The 17,603-nt window shown below is 44.3% G+C and overlaps 4 protein-coding genes and 1 non-coding gene across 8 annotated transcripts in view; 2 read left to right on the forward strand and 3 right to left on the reverse strand.

Moving 5' to 3' along the window:
• LOC4347046 (uncharacterized) overlaps positions 1 to 2,495 on the forward strand; it is a 3,714-nt gene extending 1,219 nt beyond the window's left edge. The window contains exons 5-10 of the mRNA XM_015756248.3: positions 282 to 415; positions 1,168 to 1,217; positions 1,308 to 1,400; positions 1,521 to 1,612; positions 1,903 to 2,009; positions 2,233 to 2,495. Coding sequence (XP_015611734.1) covers positions 282 to 415; positions 1,168 to 1,217; positions 1,308 to 1,400; positions 1,521 to 1,612; positions 1,903 to 2,009; positions 2,233 to 2,274 — 518 coding nt within the window. The 3' untranslated portion in view covers positions 2,275 to 2,495. The remainder of the gene's footprint in view (positions 1 to 281; positions 416 to 1,167; positions 1,218 to 1,307; positions 1,401 to 1,520; positions 1,613 to 1,902; positions 2,010 to 2,232) is intronic.
• Positions 2,496 to 2,516: 21 nt separating this feature from the next.
• Positions 2,517 to 8,278, reverse strand: LOC4347047 (pentatricopeptide repeat-containing protein At1g74600, chloroplastic). Of its 4 annotated transcripts, none has more exons than XM_015756242.3 (4): positions 5,605 to 8,278; positions 4,498 to 4,801; positions 3,999 to 4,304; positions 2,517 to 3,162 (listed from the first exon to the last, which is right to left on the reverse strand). In XM_015756242.3, the coding sequence occupies exon 1, from the start codon at positions 8,151 to 8,153 to the stop codon at positions 5,721 to 5,723; it is 2,433 nt and encodes an 810-aa protein (XP_015611728.1). In that variant the 5' UTR covers positions 8,154 to 8,278; the 3' UTR covers positions 2,517 to 3,162; positions 3,999 to 4,304; positions 4,498 to 4,801; positions 5,605 to 5,720. The 4 variants fall into 4 exon arrangements, with proteins under 4 accessions (XP_015611728.1, XP_066160421.1, XP_066160422.1 ...); XM_066304324.1 differs by lacking the exon at positions 2,517 to 3,162 and having other exon boundaries at positions 4,163 to 4,304; positions 4,498 to 4,608; positions 4,739 to 4,801; XM_066304325.1 differs by lacking the exons at positions 2,517 to 3,162; positions 3,999 to 4,304; positions 4,498 to 4,801 and adding an exon at positions 4,940 to 5,081.
• Positions 8,279 to 8,365: 87 nt separating this feature from the next.
• On the forward strand, positions 8,366 to 8,446 carry TRNAL-CAG (transfer RNA leucine (anticodon CAG)). The gene has a single exon. It is a non-coding gene; the product is annotated as a tRNA-Leu (tRNA).
• Positions 8,447 to 9,140: 694 nt separating this feature from the next.
• Positions 9,141 to 11,134, reverse strand: LOC9267671 (large ribosomal subunit protein eL34). The gene is made up of 4 exons (XM_015795854.2): positions 10,926 to 11,134; positions 10,731 to 10,810; positions 9,572 to 9,681; positions 9,141 to 9,487 (listed from the first exon to the last, which is right to left on the reverse strand). Exons 1-4 carry the CDS (start codon positions 11,002 to 11,004, stop codon positions 9,397 to 9,399), a joined length of 360 nt encoding a protein of 119 aa, XP_015651340.1. The 5' UTR covers positions 11,005 to 11,134; the 3' UTR covers positions 9,141 to 9,396.
• A 1,298-nt stretch (positions 11,135 to 12,432) lies between these two features.
• Positions 12,433 to 17,149, reverse strand: LOC4347050 (uncharacterized). The gene is made up of 5 exons (XM_015756433.3): positions 16,551 to 17,149; positions 14,105 to 16,455; positions 13,429 to 13,839; positions 13,096 to 13,325; positions 12,433 to 12,972 (listed from the first exon to the last, which is right to left on the reverse strand). The coding sequence occupies exons 1-5, from the start codon at positions 16,715 to 16,717 to the stop codon at positions 12,721 to 12,723; spliced, it is 3,411 nt and encodes a 1,136-aa protein (XP_015611919.1). The 5' UTR covers positions 16,718 to 17,149; the 3' UTR covers positions 12,433 to 12,720.
• Between the last annotated feature and the right edge of the window lie 454 nt (positions 17,150 to 17,603).

The raw sequence follows: 17,603 nt of genomic DNA on the forward strand, positions 1-17,603 counted from the left end.
GACATGATATTCTTTCCATGTTACTTACAATAGATTTGATCTTGTGCGAAGAGTACATCGTGCATTCTTTTTCAGAAAATATTTTCTCTACTGTGGAAAATTTTCTACAATTCTTTAGTGCAATTGGATTCACCCTATAACTAAGTGCGTGGCATAGCCTCATTTTCATTCGGCACTGCCTTTCATGCTTAAGTCATGATGGATAATTTTGTTTTACAACTTCTGCTTTTTCTGAATAAGAAATAAGCATATCTAACTAGCAACTTTTGCTGAATTTGCAGATATTAAAGAACCATTCAAGCTTCAAAATGGCTGGCTTCTGTGGGCTGGAGTTGGTCTCTTTGGCGCTATAATTTCTATTGCTTTAGTTGGGGTTGCTATGACTTATCTGAATGGTGAACCTCCAGAAAGAGAGGTCAGGCCTTTTACATACTGTACTATATAGATTTTTCTCAGGCCATACAATTTTATTCCCATTTAATTAATTATTACCTCTCAATCTTTAGTTTTTAACTCACATTGTTTTAATCCCATTCATCATTAACCTCTAATTCAATTTGTTCAGCAAGAAAAAAAACACATCTTGGACCGCTTAATATTCATTAAACAATAACCTATAACAATATGCCAAATGGAGCAATTCATGCAATTTGTATTAGACCATTGTCTTTGATTACCCAACCCTTTTGGCTTGCCTTGCATGACCCTAGGTCTTATCTAATCACAATCTTCTCATGTATGGACTGGATTAAGCTGATTGTGATTAAACAATGACAACTCAAGGCTATCATATGGTCACTTGTGCAAGATTCAGATGGTAGGGAAGCCAGAAAGATAGGTTTTCCATGAGTAGCATAGGAATTAGCAAATATGCCTATTCTCTTTGGTTTGAGATGAGACAGCATAATTAGGAACAGTTTGCGGCATAATTAAGATGGAATGCACCCTTTGATAAAGTGAAGCTTCATACACAAGGTTTATTCAATGCTTTGACTGACAAGCTTATGTGGTAAGGCCTCACTTTACATTGATAGGGGCTTACGCTTTTCCAAATTGAATCTCAACATGTTTTGTGTACTTACCTCCTGTTATACTGATTACCTTTTTTCAGTGTGCTGTTTCTTGAGTCCTGATTGCTGATCTATTTCTCTGGACTTTTTTTTTCAGACTGACTCGTTAGTTCTTTTATTGCCATTAATCGGCTCATCAAGTGCCAGGTATCATCCATCCAGTTTTCAGTGGGTTTATGCCTTTATACCTGGCAGTCATAACCTGACTTTGTCTTCAACTTTTTAATATATTATTAGCACTGCTTTTCTGGTGGGCATTACTGGAGTTCTAGCACCAATTCTGGAGGAGACTGTGTTTCGAGGATTTTTAATGGTGTCCTTGACTAAGTGGTAAACAAACATATACTATTTAGCTCTTTTTAGTAGCTTCCTTTCACATGCTTGCATATAGCAAATTGGTATGTACAGTTTGCAGTTTTGCTTGTTTTTAACAGTTTGCTTTGTATACAGGTTTCCTACTCCAGTTTGCATACTTGTCAGTGCTGCTCTATTTGCCTTTGCTCATCTGACACCTGGACAATTCCCACAGTTGTTTATACTTGGTAATTTTATATGTCAATTTAGAAATAAGATATAAAAACCCTGTGAATTCCGTGTTTTGGCGAAGTGCATGAATGCATTTGGTTATCAACAAAGTTGATCACACTAAAGTGTAGCTGCCTCGTGGTGTCTTGCATTTGTGACCTCTTGTTAGAAAGATGATAGATGCAAACCCTCAGTGTGATACTATGATCAATTTATGACCAGTGATTTTCTTTTGGAAACTATCGAAGTATTTATTACATTGTGAGATTATTATTCCATTTCCATAACATTTCTGATTGGTATGCAGGTGTTGCGTTGGGTTTTTCATATGCTCAAACCCATAATCTTCTAACTCCTATCACAATACATGCATTTTGGAACTCGGGAGTAATATTACTGTTAACCTTTCTTCAGGTATGTCTTATACTCCAATTTGTCAGCATATTCATTCTTGATCAAGATAGGGTTGAGTTGTATAACTTGCAGAGAATTGCATATGAATAGGGTAGTTATCTGATGATTGTCTATTTATGTTACTTGGTTATTTCAGAATTTAGATGGCATGTACTGGCATATTAATTTCATGCAGTAGTAACTATGAGATGTAACTGACATGTATAACTTTCAATTGCTTCAGCTGCAAGGGTATGATATCAAGGAGCTTTTGGGAGCATCTTGAAGGCTTTGACTGATCAGCCTACGGCTTTGTGCATATGCTTTAGTAACTTGATCAAAGATACTTGAAAAGAACAATGGGTTCTCCTTTATTTTACTGTTCTCTGTAATTTCATGTTTCCCGTAACTCCCAGAAGTAAATTACGAGCGAAATATATTGTGTTTGTACTCATCTGCAATGATCTAACTTTAATCTACAAAAGGAAGCACAAACAGCTTTCTATCTGACTTTGCCTTTCTTGTATCTGTCCAATTAAGTTGAATTTGGTCCTCAATTCTGTAGAAATATAAAAAAAACATCCACAGCTCTATCTGTAAGTTCTTCAGATAGTAGTTTGGAAACTTCTAGAGCTAGTGAAAATGGAGTTTACAAGACTTGTGTCATTTGTTTCTACCTATGAAATCTAATGGAAACACGCTTCAGATAATATGGTCTGAAACTTCTCTCTTCATTGCCGTATTGCTATATTTCTTTGTCTCTAGAAGGTATTGTAGTTCTCAAATTTCTATTGTACCTCACAGACTAAATGGCGGCTACACAAATGCAAATTGCTATAGATCTATTGTTACTAACAGAACAATAATTGCCATAACAAATGCATTTGTACTTTCCTGAATCGTTGCGAGTAGCTTTCAGGTCGGCTCAATGATTTTTTTTCCCTATCAGTGGCTGTTCATACATCATCTGTGTCAACAGATGATACTGATTCGCTGATTGTCCTTTCCTTTCGATATGATTGATCTGCTGTCTGCCTTACTGACTTCTCTGGTAAATTCAATGAGAAACAATCAAACAAATGATGTTGATGACTCCATTATATTACTGAGATGCTAAACGTTTGCTTTCTGGGTCCATTCACATCGTTGTAACAGTCATTAGATGCAGTCATGCCTGTAAGATTTGGGGGAGTGTAAAGTCTGTTAGTGTGTATGGATAAAGAAGTGATGCCAAAGTATGAAACATATTAGCTAATTGAATGTCTGTATTATACACATGTGAATGTAAATCATGGTCCATAGTTATTATCCACTTCAGTAATGCAAACAAAACATTTATTACACCCTTGACACTTTTCCCTGTCTTATACTACATCCGTTTTTTAATAGATGACGCCGTTGACTTTTTCTCACATGTTTGACCATTCGTCTTATTCAAAAAATTTACGTAATTATAATTTATTTTGTTATAAGTTGTTTTATCACTCATAGTACTTTAAGTGTGATTTATATCTTATGCATTTGCATAAAATTTTTGAATAAGACGAATGGTCAAACATGTAAAAAAAGTCAACGGCGTCATCTATTAAAAAACGGAAGGAGTACTTTTTTACACCGTCAACAATTTTCCCCATCTTTTTTTTTTTGAAAGGAACACAGCAGGGGAGGCCCCCGCTGATTTTCCCCATCTTATATCAGTGCATTGCCACTGGATCTAGAATTTAAGAATCTTGAGGTTGTAAATATTGGTGCCTAGTACAATTGTTGATGAGTGCTTAACTTGCACTATATACTAACATAAATTACTAGTATTTCATTTGGATACTGAGATGACAGTGGAAAAATAATATGCGTGAGTATTATCGAATGTTCGCTCATGGTGTTCTAGACTCCTAGATCATTTATCTAGGTGCAAATTGAAAGGGACTAAAGTCTCTTGTCAAACAAGTCAAGTGCGTTCAGAAAGAGAAGGAATAAAGAACTACTCAATACAAGGAGGTAAATGCATACCTGTGGGTCGCATTGTCATGTTCAAGCAGTTGTAATTTCATTTTAAAGCATATATTAAACTCCCTTTCTCATGTATCGGCATAAAGCATGACGATTTAGGGAAGTTTCATGAAGCTCGGATACAGTTCATCCTCTCTTCCTCTTTTAACTTCTTGTATTAGAGGCCCATCTACTCTTCCGAGGGAACCAAATGCATAAGCCTGAAGAAGTCTCTTGTCTTTTACAAAGGGAGAGCAGCAAAAGGGTTCAAGACTGATTGGATGATGCATGAGTTCAGACTTCCTTCACTCACGGAGCCTTCACTTTCTAAAATACCAATAGATAAAAAACCAGCCAAAGTGAGTATTTTACTGGAATTACTATATAGTTATAGCAAAAAAATAAAATAAAATAACTATATAATATCATTCTAATATTTTTCTGCACCAAACAGGATATCTGGGCTATTTGTAAGATATTTAAAAAGCCTAACTCTATGGCACAAAGAGCGTTATCTCACCCCTGGGGTCCTCAATCAACTGCAACAACAAGCTCGCAATTTGCTTCAGAGAGTTCCTCTTGCTCAGAAGAAGTTGCAATACCGATAACTCAGTTGAACAGTCAGCAGTGCCTGCAGGGGAGGCAGCAGAAGCCCAACAATAGACAAGATGGCTCTTCTAGTAAAGTCATAAACTTCAAGTGCAGTCCATCTTTAACTCATCAATCAGACAAAGACAACCATAATTGTCCAGTCACCTTACCATTCAAAACACAAACCCTGCAGCATATGTCAGGTGCCACATCGCTGCTTCTCAGCATAACCCCTGGAATAATCAATAGCATATATGAAGCCTCGCCAAACATACGGTTTGGACAGACTGAACCATGCAATGGATATGAAGTTGATTGGGTTATAGGCACAAATGGAGGCATTGAAAATAGTGATGAGGATCCATATACAAGAACTGGTACTGAATACAGTACAGGCAGTGAATGTGGAATCCGGCAGAAAATAAAGTTTCCATTTGATTTATTGGGTGATCCTTCAGATAACTGGACAAGCAATATCAATATGCCATGTGAATTCCCCTTAACTCCCAACTCCTACAGTCATGTGCAATAGCATTTTATAGGAAAATGTTACATAGTCATATAGACACTAAGACCAAGAGAAGCCTTCAGTTGTTAGCAAAAGAACTACCATGCTATATATATCAAGTCAGATTTATACCTGAAAGTTACTCATATTAAAGGAAGATTAACTGAGGAAAGAATAGCTTAGTTATATAAATTGAGTTCCACTGTACTATAAAGATCTTATGCTTACTCTGAGAATTAGGGGTGTGCTCTATATGCCGAGTATGATTATATGAAAATTCTCATAAAGTGAATAGTTGATAAAGTACAGCAAGAGGAATCACAAACCCAGTTCTCCCAACAGTGGGAACTTTTGATAACTGTAACGTCCTTTCCATGAGCAGGACCACATAAAACCAACGGGTGTTCATTTCCAATTTCCCCAATATTATCACTCCAACTCAATCAAAATTTAGCACATGTGCTAATAAAGAATAGCTTAGGGACATTCAAAAAAGAATTTTTGTAGAAGTTTTAATCATGAACATACTCTGCAATGTCTTGGTCATAAAATAGAAATATTTGGCAAAGGTGCTTCTCTCTTTATAGCCGATCTCTGCTCATGAAATATATGTTTATAACTGATCTCCTCAAGCATTTCGGTTTTTACACCATACTCCATCCAGGTTCTTTATTTACACCCTTCATTGTTTTTCTGATTCTAGCTACTTCCTCCCAATCTCCAGAATTCGCAAGAATGTTCGACAGAGTTGCAAAGGAACCTGAATCATAATTTCCTTCACGGATCTTATTTTCTACAAACCGTCCAAGTACAGTGTCATCATGAACTCTGCAAGCAGCAAGTAGGGTGCTCCATACCATCAAGTCTGGTTTCATAGGCATGCTATCAACAAAATATTTTGCCTCTGCAAGCCTCCCAGATCGACCAAGTAAATCAACCATGCAACAGTAGTGCTGTAACTCTGGCTCAACCCCATATGCAGTTCTCATTGAATTAAAATAGTTAAAACCTTGCTCAACTAAACCATTACGGCTGCATGCAGACAAAACACTCACTAATACAACAGTATCTGGTCTTACCCCAAGCTGAACCATCAAATCAAACATTGCCAATGCATTCTGACTACTTCCATGCTGAGCATACCCATCAATTATAGTGGTCCATGCAACTAAGTCTGGGACACTTATTTCATCAAAAACTTTACGAGAATCATCCATATTGCCACTTCTGGAGTACACCTTCACAAGTGAACTGCTTACTGACTGATCAGACAATATGCCTGCTTTAATTGCATATCCATGTAATGGTTTACAATAGAATGGTCTTGCTATATCAGCACATAGGCTAAGAATAGACGAGCATATATAACTATCTATTCGAATGCTTGCTGCCACCATAAGCTGAAATAATGAGATTGCTTCCTCACCGCAACCATTTGTAGCATATCCAGATATCATTGAGGACCACATGACCTGATCTTTGCGTGGAGTTGCATCAAAAATTCTTCTAGCTGTTTGTACCCCTTGACATTTTGAATACATGGAAATAAAACAATCGTTTATGAATGTGGTTTCTCCATAGACACGAAGTGTGTGACCATGAACTTCCTTCCCTTTGAGTAAACACTCTGGTCTATTACAAGCTGAAAGAATGGCAGTTAACGACACATGATCTGGCTTAAATCCATCAAGAATCATATTCCTGAATGTTAGGAATGCCTCAACTGAATGACCATGTGTAGCAAAACCAGCAACCATTGCTGTCCATGAGACTCCATCTCGTTCCTGCATCTCTTCAAAAACCTTGTAGCTATCCTGAACATTATCACATCTAGAGTACATGGTGGAGAGTGCACTGCCAACAAGAATACCATGAATGAACCCCTCTTTTATGGCTGATGAATGAAGTTGTCCACCAAATTCAATTGAATTTACAGAGCTGAAAACAGAAGCATAGCATTTGTCATTCGGTCTTAGACCTTGATGAAACATCCTCCTTAACAACTGAACTGATCTCAGAAGGCTATGGTTACTGACCCCAGATATGAAGGCTGACCAAATACTTCTATTGCTTACTGTGCCAGCTTCTTCAAACACTTTCTCCGACAACTCAATAAACCCAAAGTTAGTGTACGTCGAAATCAATGCCTCCTTGACAACGCAATCCAAGTACATCTCTGTCTTCAAAACCATACCATGTATCTGGCTAGCCTCTCTTACCATAGACATCTGAGCGCAAGCAAGCAAGATACTTGTGGCTGTGTATTTGTTGATCGCCACGCCATTCCGCACCATTTCCCTAAGTAGCAGCATTGCACTGACTGGCTCATCATCCTGAACGAAACCGGCTATCGCGGTGGTCCACGAAACCACATTCCGGACTGGCATTCTCCAGAACTCCCTCATGGCAGCACCCATATCACCACATTTCGCATACATGTTAACAAGCGACGTTCCAACGAACACATCGTACTCAGGATCACGCCGAAGCACCAGACCATGCACCGCCCGCCCAACGCTCAGCTCTTCACCCGCCGCGCACGCGCTGAGAGCCCCGGAGTAAGTGAACGAGTTGGGCTCGCACGAGCCCCACACCATATCACGGAACATCTCGACGGCGAGCCCGCCCTCGCCGTTCCGCACCGCCCCGGAGACGGCCGCGTTCCAGCACACGGCGCTGCTCGGGTCCCCGTCCGCGAACACCCTGAGCGCGTCCCGGAGGCGGCCGCTCTTGGCGAGCAGGTCGACCATGCCGGTGCAGACGTACGCGTTCCCGGAGAGCCCGTCCTTCCATGCGGCGCAGTAGACCTGCTCGGCAAGCGCGGGGGCGGGGGCGCGGGCGCACGCGGCGAGCGCGTTGCCGTAGGCGAACTGGCTCGGCGCGGCGCGCCCCGCGGCGCGCGCGCGGGCGAATGACGCGAGCTCGGCGGGGAGGCGCGCGAGGAGGTCGGGTGCCCGCGGCCGCATTCCGCCGAACAGGTGGGGCGCGCCCTCCCCAGCGCGCGGGGCGAACGCGGAGAGCGCGCGAAGGTGGGCGGCGGCGAGAGGGGTGGAGGACCGGAGGAGGCGAGGCGGCATGTAGATGGCGCGAGGGGGGGAGGAGAAGGGATCGGAGAGGGAGGAGGGTAACCTACTGGAGAGCGCGGCGATCCGCCATGGCTGGCGAATGAATCAACTCCCGGTTCGGAAACGAAGGTAGCACTACTCCGTAAATCATGGGGGAGGTCCGTCGGATTAAGGATTCAAGTTTAACGAATTACATAAGATTTAAATGACGCCATAAATGCAAAGTCAAGATGGCCGAGTTGGTCTAAGGCGCCAGTTTCAGGTACTGGTCCGAAAGGGCATGGGTTCGAATCCCATTCTTGACATAAATATTTTTTTTGAATATAGTGAATGAAATATTTTTTTTACAGGGTTGAATTATTATAGTTTGTTAATATAGTGAATGAAATATTTTTTTACAGGGTTGAATTATTATAGTGAATGAAATATTTTTTTTTGGAAATACAAGGTTAAATTTTGATTAATTTAGTGTAGATGTTCACTTTCAAGGCTGGTTTAGTTCCCAACTTTTTCTTCAAACTTCAACTTTTCCATCACATCAAAACTTTCCTACACATAAACTTTCAACTTTTTCTTCAAACTTTCAATTTTAGTCAAACTTAATTTTGACGTGTGTTTAGTTCACGCAAAAATTAGAAGTTTGATTGAAATTGGAACGATGTGACGAAAAAGTTAAAAGTTTGTGTGTGTAGAAAAATTTTAATGCGATGAAAAAATTAGAAGTTTAAAGAAAAAGTTTGTAACTAAACTCGGCCCAAGTCGTAAAATAATCAAATAATCGACGCTTCTGTGACAACAACAATACATCAGTTTAATCAACTATAAAATACACCATATAGTACTGTATACGTCTTAAGTCTGACCAAGGACAGAAGGCTGATAAACGTAATATGAGGGCTTACGACTGCAGATTTGCCTATCCAAATGCATGGATCATATCGTACCATACGTTCATTGTCCTCAGGGGAAACAGAAGCACAAACAATCAGACAGACAGAGTAGAAACAAAACACCAGCTCAAGTAAGTAAAATTCATTCGCAATTCAGAGAAGTGAACAAAAGAGCGGATCAAATATGTCTCAGCAACATTTGACATCAAGTGCATCACAATGGTAGACGGATTTCAAGTACTCCAAACTCAGACAGTTATACTAAAACATTCAGCTAGAAGAGGCTAGACCATTGATCATCACCATCAACAAAAATGTTTTCCTTGTTTATAGCACATCGCCTTGCTTCCACTTCCAAGAGTTGTCTACTTTGAGGCTGACTTGTCCTTGGTTTTCTGTATTTTCAAGACTTTCTTCACAATCTTCTGCTCTTCAACCAAGAAAGCACGAATGATCCTGCGAGGCAATATGAATCATGTGAGGTGACAGAAGATACATGTTATAATCAAATGTGGATATGTTGGAGCATGTTATGCTGACCTTTCCCTAACTGCAGTTCCAGAGAGCACTCCACCATAGGGACGGTTCACAGTTCTGCGGTTCCTAGACAACCTGGATCTCTTGTACTCAGCAGGCCTGAGATGGGGAATCTGAAAATGGAAGCGACAGTATTGAGTCAAAATAATGCACCTCATACAGTAAAATAATACGATAAAAATGGCACAACACAAGTGTTATCTAATGCTAATCGTGACAAACATTCAACAATCAAAAGTCCAACAGTTTCATACATAGTACACAAAGTTCAGTGATTAGATTTGTGTAGGAACTATATATGTTTTCCAGCACAGTACATGTTACAAACCATGACGAAGAGTATGAATGAGAAAGCTGTTCATAGACCCAGCAATGAGGCCTATGAGTGATTGCCACAGCCTAAAGCTGAACATACGCATTTAGATAGGATGATTTCATTGCACATTTTATTGGAATTAGTTCACAAGGGATAAAATTGATATACCACCCTTAGTTCAATGTTCAAACTCTGATTAGTAGAATAATATCTTAATGTTCTATCATAAAAACTGTTATCCCCACAGAAATTACAGAAATATAATTGATATAGTTACAAACTATACTTGTGGCAGAAAGCAAATCAGCAAAAAATAATTAGACTGCATTAGGGGTGTGTGTGTGTGTGTGTTCAATATTTAAGAGCACAGAAACAAAGCAAAAGAAACATGAGTAAACAACAATGGTGATAATGCAATTCAATCAGTTTACAAAACACAGGTCAGCTGTTCTACATTTATATGCCAAGCTGAAAATCATGCAGTGCGTAGATTTCTCCAGAAAATTTCAGAAATGGTTGACCAATCGCCAGGTAATCAAATCCACCAGAAGGAATCATTTCTAGGTGCCAAAAAGACTAAATGCACAATACACAAGAACGTCCGATCATTATCAGGTCCTAGGCTAAATAAATAGTTAAGCATCATAAATCAGCACTCCAACACGGTGATACGCTAAGATCGAGCAACAAATGCTACTAATTCATCTACATTTAACAGAAATACTCATCGGCCTATCCCAAATTTCTACCAAGCCACTGCACCAAACCACTCAAGAAATCATCCTACCAAAACAAATAAACAAACAAAAAAAGATGCATTGTAGACAAGATAAAGCAGGCACTCACTCCCTGGATCTTCTTCCCGGTCACGGGGCACTTGGGCCCGCTCGCCCTCTTCTTGGTGTACTGGTACACGAGCTTGCCACCTGCAACCACAACGCCACAAAAGCTCGCTCAACCAGGCGAAAAATCTTCCACCTCAACAGATCAAGAACCCAACCCCAAAAGAAAAAGTGCCCCAAGAAGAGAGAAGATCCAGACCTGGAGTCTTGACGACCCGCGTCTGATTAGACTTCGTGGCATAGCTGTGCCTTTTGCGGTACGTCAGGCGCTGCACCATCTCGCCGTCGCCGCCGCCGCCGCCGCCGCGTAGTCGCCGATGGATAAACCCTAGAGGAGGAGGAGGAGGAGGAGGAGGAAATGGTAGAGAGCGCGTGGCGGCGCGGATGGGGGTATAAATGGCTGCCTCCGGGGGAGGCTTGACCTAGCACGGACGGCTAAGATTCGCTTGATGCGGTAATGGGCCGGATCGGGATGGCCCAGGATCTACGTGGGCCGTCTGGCTGCTGTCGTGTCACTTCAAATCCCACTGCAAATGTCAAGTGTCGCAAATTTCATCTAGGCTGCTGAACAAGAAGTCAAATTAATTTATTTTTTTTGAAAAAAGATGGCAAATGTCACGTCCAGTTGAACACTTGCACTGAAACCTGATCTGAATAATTTTGTCCAATGCAAAGTTGGACGGGAAATTTGGCTTCTTCTTTATGTGAATATCGTGATCGCTTTTAGTTAAGTGATATTTCCGTGTAAAATCGGGCATGGTATAGACGTATAGTATAGTAGTAACCTGGATAGAAATTTCGTTGTCAACATCGTTAAGTTGGACTGATCGGTGACAAGTTGTTTGCCATCCAACCAGTTTTTGGATTTCTCGAATCGATTTTCTCCGGAAACAAGATTGACACGGTTTGTTATCATCATCTTACTCAACTCACCGCTCACAAAAAGTTGATAAAATGATACTACATCCATCCTAAAATGTAGTAATCTTGTACTAGATCATCCCAGTCCTACGAATCCGGATACGAGACATGTACACATATTGGCAATAGTAGGATGTGTCATATTTCATACTAGATTGCTATATTTTGAGACATATGGTGTAAGCGATAATACATCCAAGCTTTCGCTGTTGAGCTCTAAACTCGCATACCCCGCACAGCCTGTTTGCATCTTGTTCCATCTGCATCCACCTTTGTCTGCTGCGATGCTGAGCCTCACTCTCGCATTTCCTGCTGATAATGGCGGCGGCCAGCAAACACCCAGGTCCCCAGCAGCAGTTTCCTTCTTATCGCTTTGCGAGTTATGATTTGTCTCTCTCTCTCTCTCTCAGCTGTGGTATAGTACGCAGCAGCAGAATGCAGCGTTTGCAGTCAGTACTTTGGTTGTTAGGACCGGTTATGGCCGCCATTAGTTTGCCTCATGTGGCAATCAGAAAAAAGAGGAGCACAGGGCACACTGTTCATCTTCACCAAGAGGACACAAGTGATCAATAACTGTGGATCTCAGTGCAGTGGATGGACCATCTGGTACATACACACACAAACAATCCAGCAAGAACTGAGGATGATGCATTCAGCTCATCTTTGCTCGGGCAAAGCCCTTATTGCTTCTTTATTCGCATACCGTAGTACTACAACTTCAGCAGTTGCATCCATGTGGTGACAGACAGAGGCAAAGTTACATGAACACAGTTCATCTTCAGATGTAGTAGAAATCTGTGCATTCTGAGGTAGATGTTTCCTCTTGAGAGGAAATGCTGATTTATTACACTCTGATTTTCTAGCTAGGGTACTGTAAGTACTGTACCGTGTGGACTCTGTGGTTTATGAGCTGTTTTACCATGTTACAATTTGTAATTTACTGGACATGTGTAAAGAGACCTGGATTACTAAAAGGTTAAGAAAAATCTACAAGCCGTGGATTACATGGTGGAGATGATTTATGGAGGGGGGAAAAATGAACAAAAGAAGCATGTGTATTTATATATGTATTCTCAACAGGGGAACAACAAAAATGAAGCCTCCCTGTGGATCCTCCTATCTACAAGTGCGATCTTGTCCAGCTTCGCCTTGCACCACTGCAGCTGCTCGCTGGTGATCCTCGGCATCCGCAGGACCCGTGCCACGAGCCGCATGTCGACCTGCGAGAAGAAGAGGCTCTGGTTCAAGGTGTCCTCCTTGGGCTTCTTGAACTTCTTCACTATGCAGTTGCCGGTCCTCAGGAGATCCTTCAGCCTCTTCTCTTTCTGCATCCATTTCAGAGTTAATCACTTATCAGTGTCATGTACTGCAGCAAGTATTTTCACTACTAGTACTTACTGTAGCAAATCCACAATTTTGTCGGTACTGGCGAAAATTTGGTGATTTACCTTCTGTAACGTGGAGTCGATGTGCATCATAAGATCATGGTCTAAAGGGTCCTGGAGCTCAACATGAGTGCTCGACAAGCCCTTGAGCACCGACGTCGTCTCGACTCTGTCGGACCTGATGAACTCCCAAAAGACGCGCATGCATTCCTCCATGATCTCCTCCAGCTCCTCGCTCGTTATGACATAGTTCCCCTTACGCTGATCCTCCATCCTGTCCTTCAAGCTGTCCTCTGCAATCCAACATTCACATTCAAATAAATCATCTAGCACATGATATAAAGAAATACAATGGATGAACTATCTGATTATTTGGTTCTGAAATCTGATTATAACCTTTTATTACTGGTACTTGCAAGAGATTTCGAAGAACACATCGGTTATTGATGTAGTTTGGCAACCTAGGGCCCTTGAAGGACTCATCCTCCACAAACCTCTGCACAACTACCTGAAATTGTTGGAATTCCCCTGCCACCTGGTTGTACTGATGGCTGTGGTAAGGATCGGATTCCGGCAGGTCATGGGCCTGCTCATACTGCCACCGAAGGAACTCCCATGATAGGCACATTTGGCCGACGTAAACTGTCTCCAAGTCATACCGGAGCTCCTTGAGAAACCTTTCTGACGGGTCCTCGGGTGATTTTCGACGTGACGACCGGAAATTGTGAGACAGGATGGATGTCACCGTTGGTGATAAGGATTTTAGAGAATTTGCCGATTGTTGAGGCCCTCTGAACTGAAGAAAATCTGCGGCAAATCCAATTGCGGTACCATATTAGCACAACAGAATTTCAAGCAACCAAAAAAATATATCTTTTAGGACATTGAGTTGAACAAAAAATTTGCTAGGGAAAGCATCATAAAGCTGCATCTTGTCCTTAACTAGCTTTAAAAAGCTAGTGGATGCTATGCTTGATAGTTACAAAAGTAGCAACTGTACTCTAGTGCTAAATATTAGTACTAGAATCTGAGATAAATAAGGGTAAACTGGTAATGGTAAAAATGTGCATACCTATTGCATACATCTTCTGATAGCACAATATGTCAAACTTCCTCATTCTCTCCCTATAACTCTTGAAGAACTTATTCAGCTCGTCCATTGGGTCCTCGCGAAGGAACTTGGCGTCGATCCTCCATGGCTTGAGATCCTCCATCGGTGCCTTCGGCGTCTCCGACTCCTCCAAGATCGTCGGTAGCCCGATCGACCGCACCTTCTTCAGCTCCAGCTTCAGCTGCTCGATCAGATCCTGGTGCTCCCACAGTGACTCCAGCTCGTCCTCCTCCTCTTCCGTCAAATCCTTCCACTTGTCCTCTTGATCCTCCTCCACCACGTCCAACACCTTCCCCTTCTCGGCGACGGAGAAGGTGACATGCCGAGTGGCGTTCCCTGGACGCTCATTTGGGATATCATCTTCTTCTGCACGCTCTGAAATGATCCTTGCATCGGCAACTAGTTCATATGGATCATCATTTCCACTGAATTCCTGCTCTGCAGTCTCTGGGGTGCTCTTATGATCAGAAACTTCTCCATTTGAGGAATCATTCGTAGCACTGACAATTGCTTTGTGATCATCAGAAATAATCGCAACCGATTGATCAGGACTTCTTTCTTCATCGTGAGCTGATGCTAATGACTGATCATTTGCACCGACAATATCTTTCCAAACATCAGAAATGAGTTCGTGTGAGCGATCGTCTGTACCAGCAAATTCTCTCTCCGAATGCGGTGTGCTTCTCTTCTCATCAGAAACTGCCGCTTGTGATTGATCATTTGAGACCTCATGTTCTTCGTAATTGTCAAAGATGGGTTCAGATGAATGAACGTCCGGGCTTCTTACCTTGGCATCAAGAACAGCAGCATGGCGAGACGAGGCATCATCCAATTCTGCGTCAGAGATTGCTTCTGGGCTCCTCCTCTTGACATCGGAGACAGATTCGTACGAATGATCATGTATCGTGATGGTTTCCTTCTCCGAATGATCCAAGCTGTTCTCATCTTCAGATTCGGCGTCGTGCACCGGTGATGATGATGATGATGATGCTGCCATCGCCGTCGTCTTCTTGCCGCCGGAGGCGGGCGGCCGCTCGTCGTCGCTCATGTCGAAGCTCACCTCCTCCGCCATGTTCGTCGCCTCGTTTCCCTTGTGCTCGTCTTCGTTGTACTCGACGTCCGGCGAGGGGCTCCGGGACCACATGTCCTCGGGGTACTTGGCGGGGTCGTCGGCGGCGCCGATGATGTCCGGCGAGGCCTGGCCGACGACCGAGCCCGGCGACACCGTCGTCGCCGAGTCCTGGAACGAACGTTCCAGGTTGGAGGCCGACGCGTCGAGGGCTTCCAGGGCCTTGAGCACCTTGGCCTTGTAATAGCCCCTGAGGCTGCCGGCGTCGTGCCCGGCCACCGCCGCCGCCGGGAAGTCCTTCTCCGAGAGGAACCAGTCGCTGTCGGAGTCGACGACGAGGTCCTTCACCGAGTACCCGTCGCTGGCGGTTGACTCCGAGTCGGAGTCGCCGCCGAAGCCGGAGAACTCCGACGCGAAGCTCGTCCTCCCGCTCACGGCGGCGGCGGCGCTGCCCCTCGACGCGGCGGACGGGGAGCTCGCCGCCGGCTTCCGCCCCAGCTGCGACGCCACGCTCTGGCGCGCGCTATCCGGCTCGTTCGCCGGGCGGAAGTCGTTGGTCGTGAGGAAGCCGCGCCGTGGCGCCCCGTCGACCACTCGCCGCTCCTCCGGCTGCGCCGCTGCCGCCACCGCCACCGCCTCCAGCTCCGGCGATGGCACGAAGGATTCCTGGACGCGCACCGTGATGGCCTCCGGCTCCTTGACGAACCCTCGGAAGTCACGCTCCGTCAAGAACCGGTAGTTGTGCGTGGTCGACACGATCATCGGCGCCGCCGCCGCCGCCTCCACGACCTCTCTACTCTGCTCCTCTTCTTCCTCCTCCTCCATGACCACCTCTCTCTCCTCTGCATCGCGCTCGCGTTCTTGCTTCGATTCCATCGCAATCGCCGGCTTCTTCTCCGGCTCGTGTTCTTCCAATACTTGCACAGGTATTTCACCCGAGACCACGGCCGTCTCCCGGAGAATCTCGGGCAACTGGTGCTGGAACCTGAAGCTGAACGTCGACGGCGGCGGCGCGGCCGGCGGCGTCAGCGGCAGCGGCTCCGGCGCCATCCTGGCGACGACGTGGTCGTACGTAGCCATCCCCTCCATGAAATCCTCCTCGCTCGCATGCATGAAGCTGAAGCTCCGCATCATCTCCAGAATCTTGTCGTCGTTCCTTCCCACCTCCTCCTCCTCCCTCTCCTCCCCGGCTCCGGCGAAATCGCCGCCGCGCCGCGCCTTCTTCTCCTTGTCCTCTTCGTCTCTGACAAAATTTAAAACAAAAACATCAAGAAATTCAGAATTCCCGCAAAATTATCATCGATGATTCTGGTGAAATCGCTTATCATCGATTCATACCTGGAGGGAGAGATGTAGGTGGAGGCGAGGTGGATGGCGGCGACGAGAGCGACGGTGAACAGCCAGAAGAAGAGCGGAGAGAAGCACCACCGCACGACGGCGTGAACAAACCCATTCGACACGGCGGCGGCGGCGGCGGGCGCGCCGCCACCCTCACCGGCATCCATGGATGGATGGATAAACAGCCGAGCCGACCACCACCACACCCCCTTTACCTCACCTTGCACGCCACCACATCACCACCATACCACCATGGACGGCAGAGCAGCAGAGAAGAAGAAGATCAAAGAAGTAGAACAAGAAGAAGAAAAGAGAGAGAGAGAGAAAAGAATCCGTCCGAGTGATCCTCTTTTTCGTGATTTTCCTCCCTACGCCATAGCCACCGAGTGGATGGATGGATGGATGGAGAAGAAAACAACGTGCCACCACCCGTCGATCGATCGGTCGATCCACCGATCCGAGGTGTGGATGAAGGTAGGACGGGAGAAAAACGGAAGAGACGACGACGACGAGAGCGACTGCTACTAGAGTCTCTGTACTCCCCTCTGGGCAGGGCTTCAAAGAAAGACCGCGTCCGTCGTGTATCGTAGCGCGCAGCCGCAGCCTCAGGTCTGGTTGGTCGCACCTAAACCTCTCCTCTGACGAACGCGGCAAAACTAAACAAAAACAAAAACAAAACACACGCCCTTCGCCGTTGCAGCAAAGACGTGCGCCACGGGGCGAAAAACGCAGTGAAAACACCGCGAAAAAACCAACAAAAAGAAAGGAACCCAACCAACCGACGAACGCCACGCACGAGCGGCTCTCGCGGTGCGCGCGGGGGATCGGATCGGGTGGTGGCGAGTCCGCTTTCGCGTGAGACCGCCGGTCGCGTCGCTGAGGTTGGGGGTCTCACGCGGAGGGGGAGGCTGGCTGGCTGATGACTCGGCAAAAAAAGAAAAAAAAAGGAAAAAGGAGAAAAGTCTGCATTCCAAATTATAGGGCGTCCCATTTCTAAATTATAGGGCGTCCCATTTCTAAAAAATATCAAACTTAATAACTTTTGGCTAATAA

The sequence above is a fragment of the Oryza sativa genome, chromosome 9 (assembly GCF_034140825.1).
Source record: "Oryza sativa Japonica Group chromosome 9, ASM3414082v1".
NCBI classification, from domain to species: domain Eukaryota; kingdom Viridiplantae; phylum Streptophyta; class Magnoliopsida; order Poales; family Poaceae; genus Oryza; species Oryza sativa.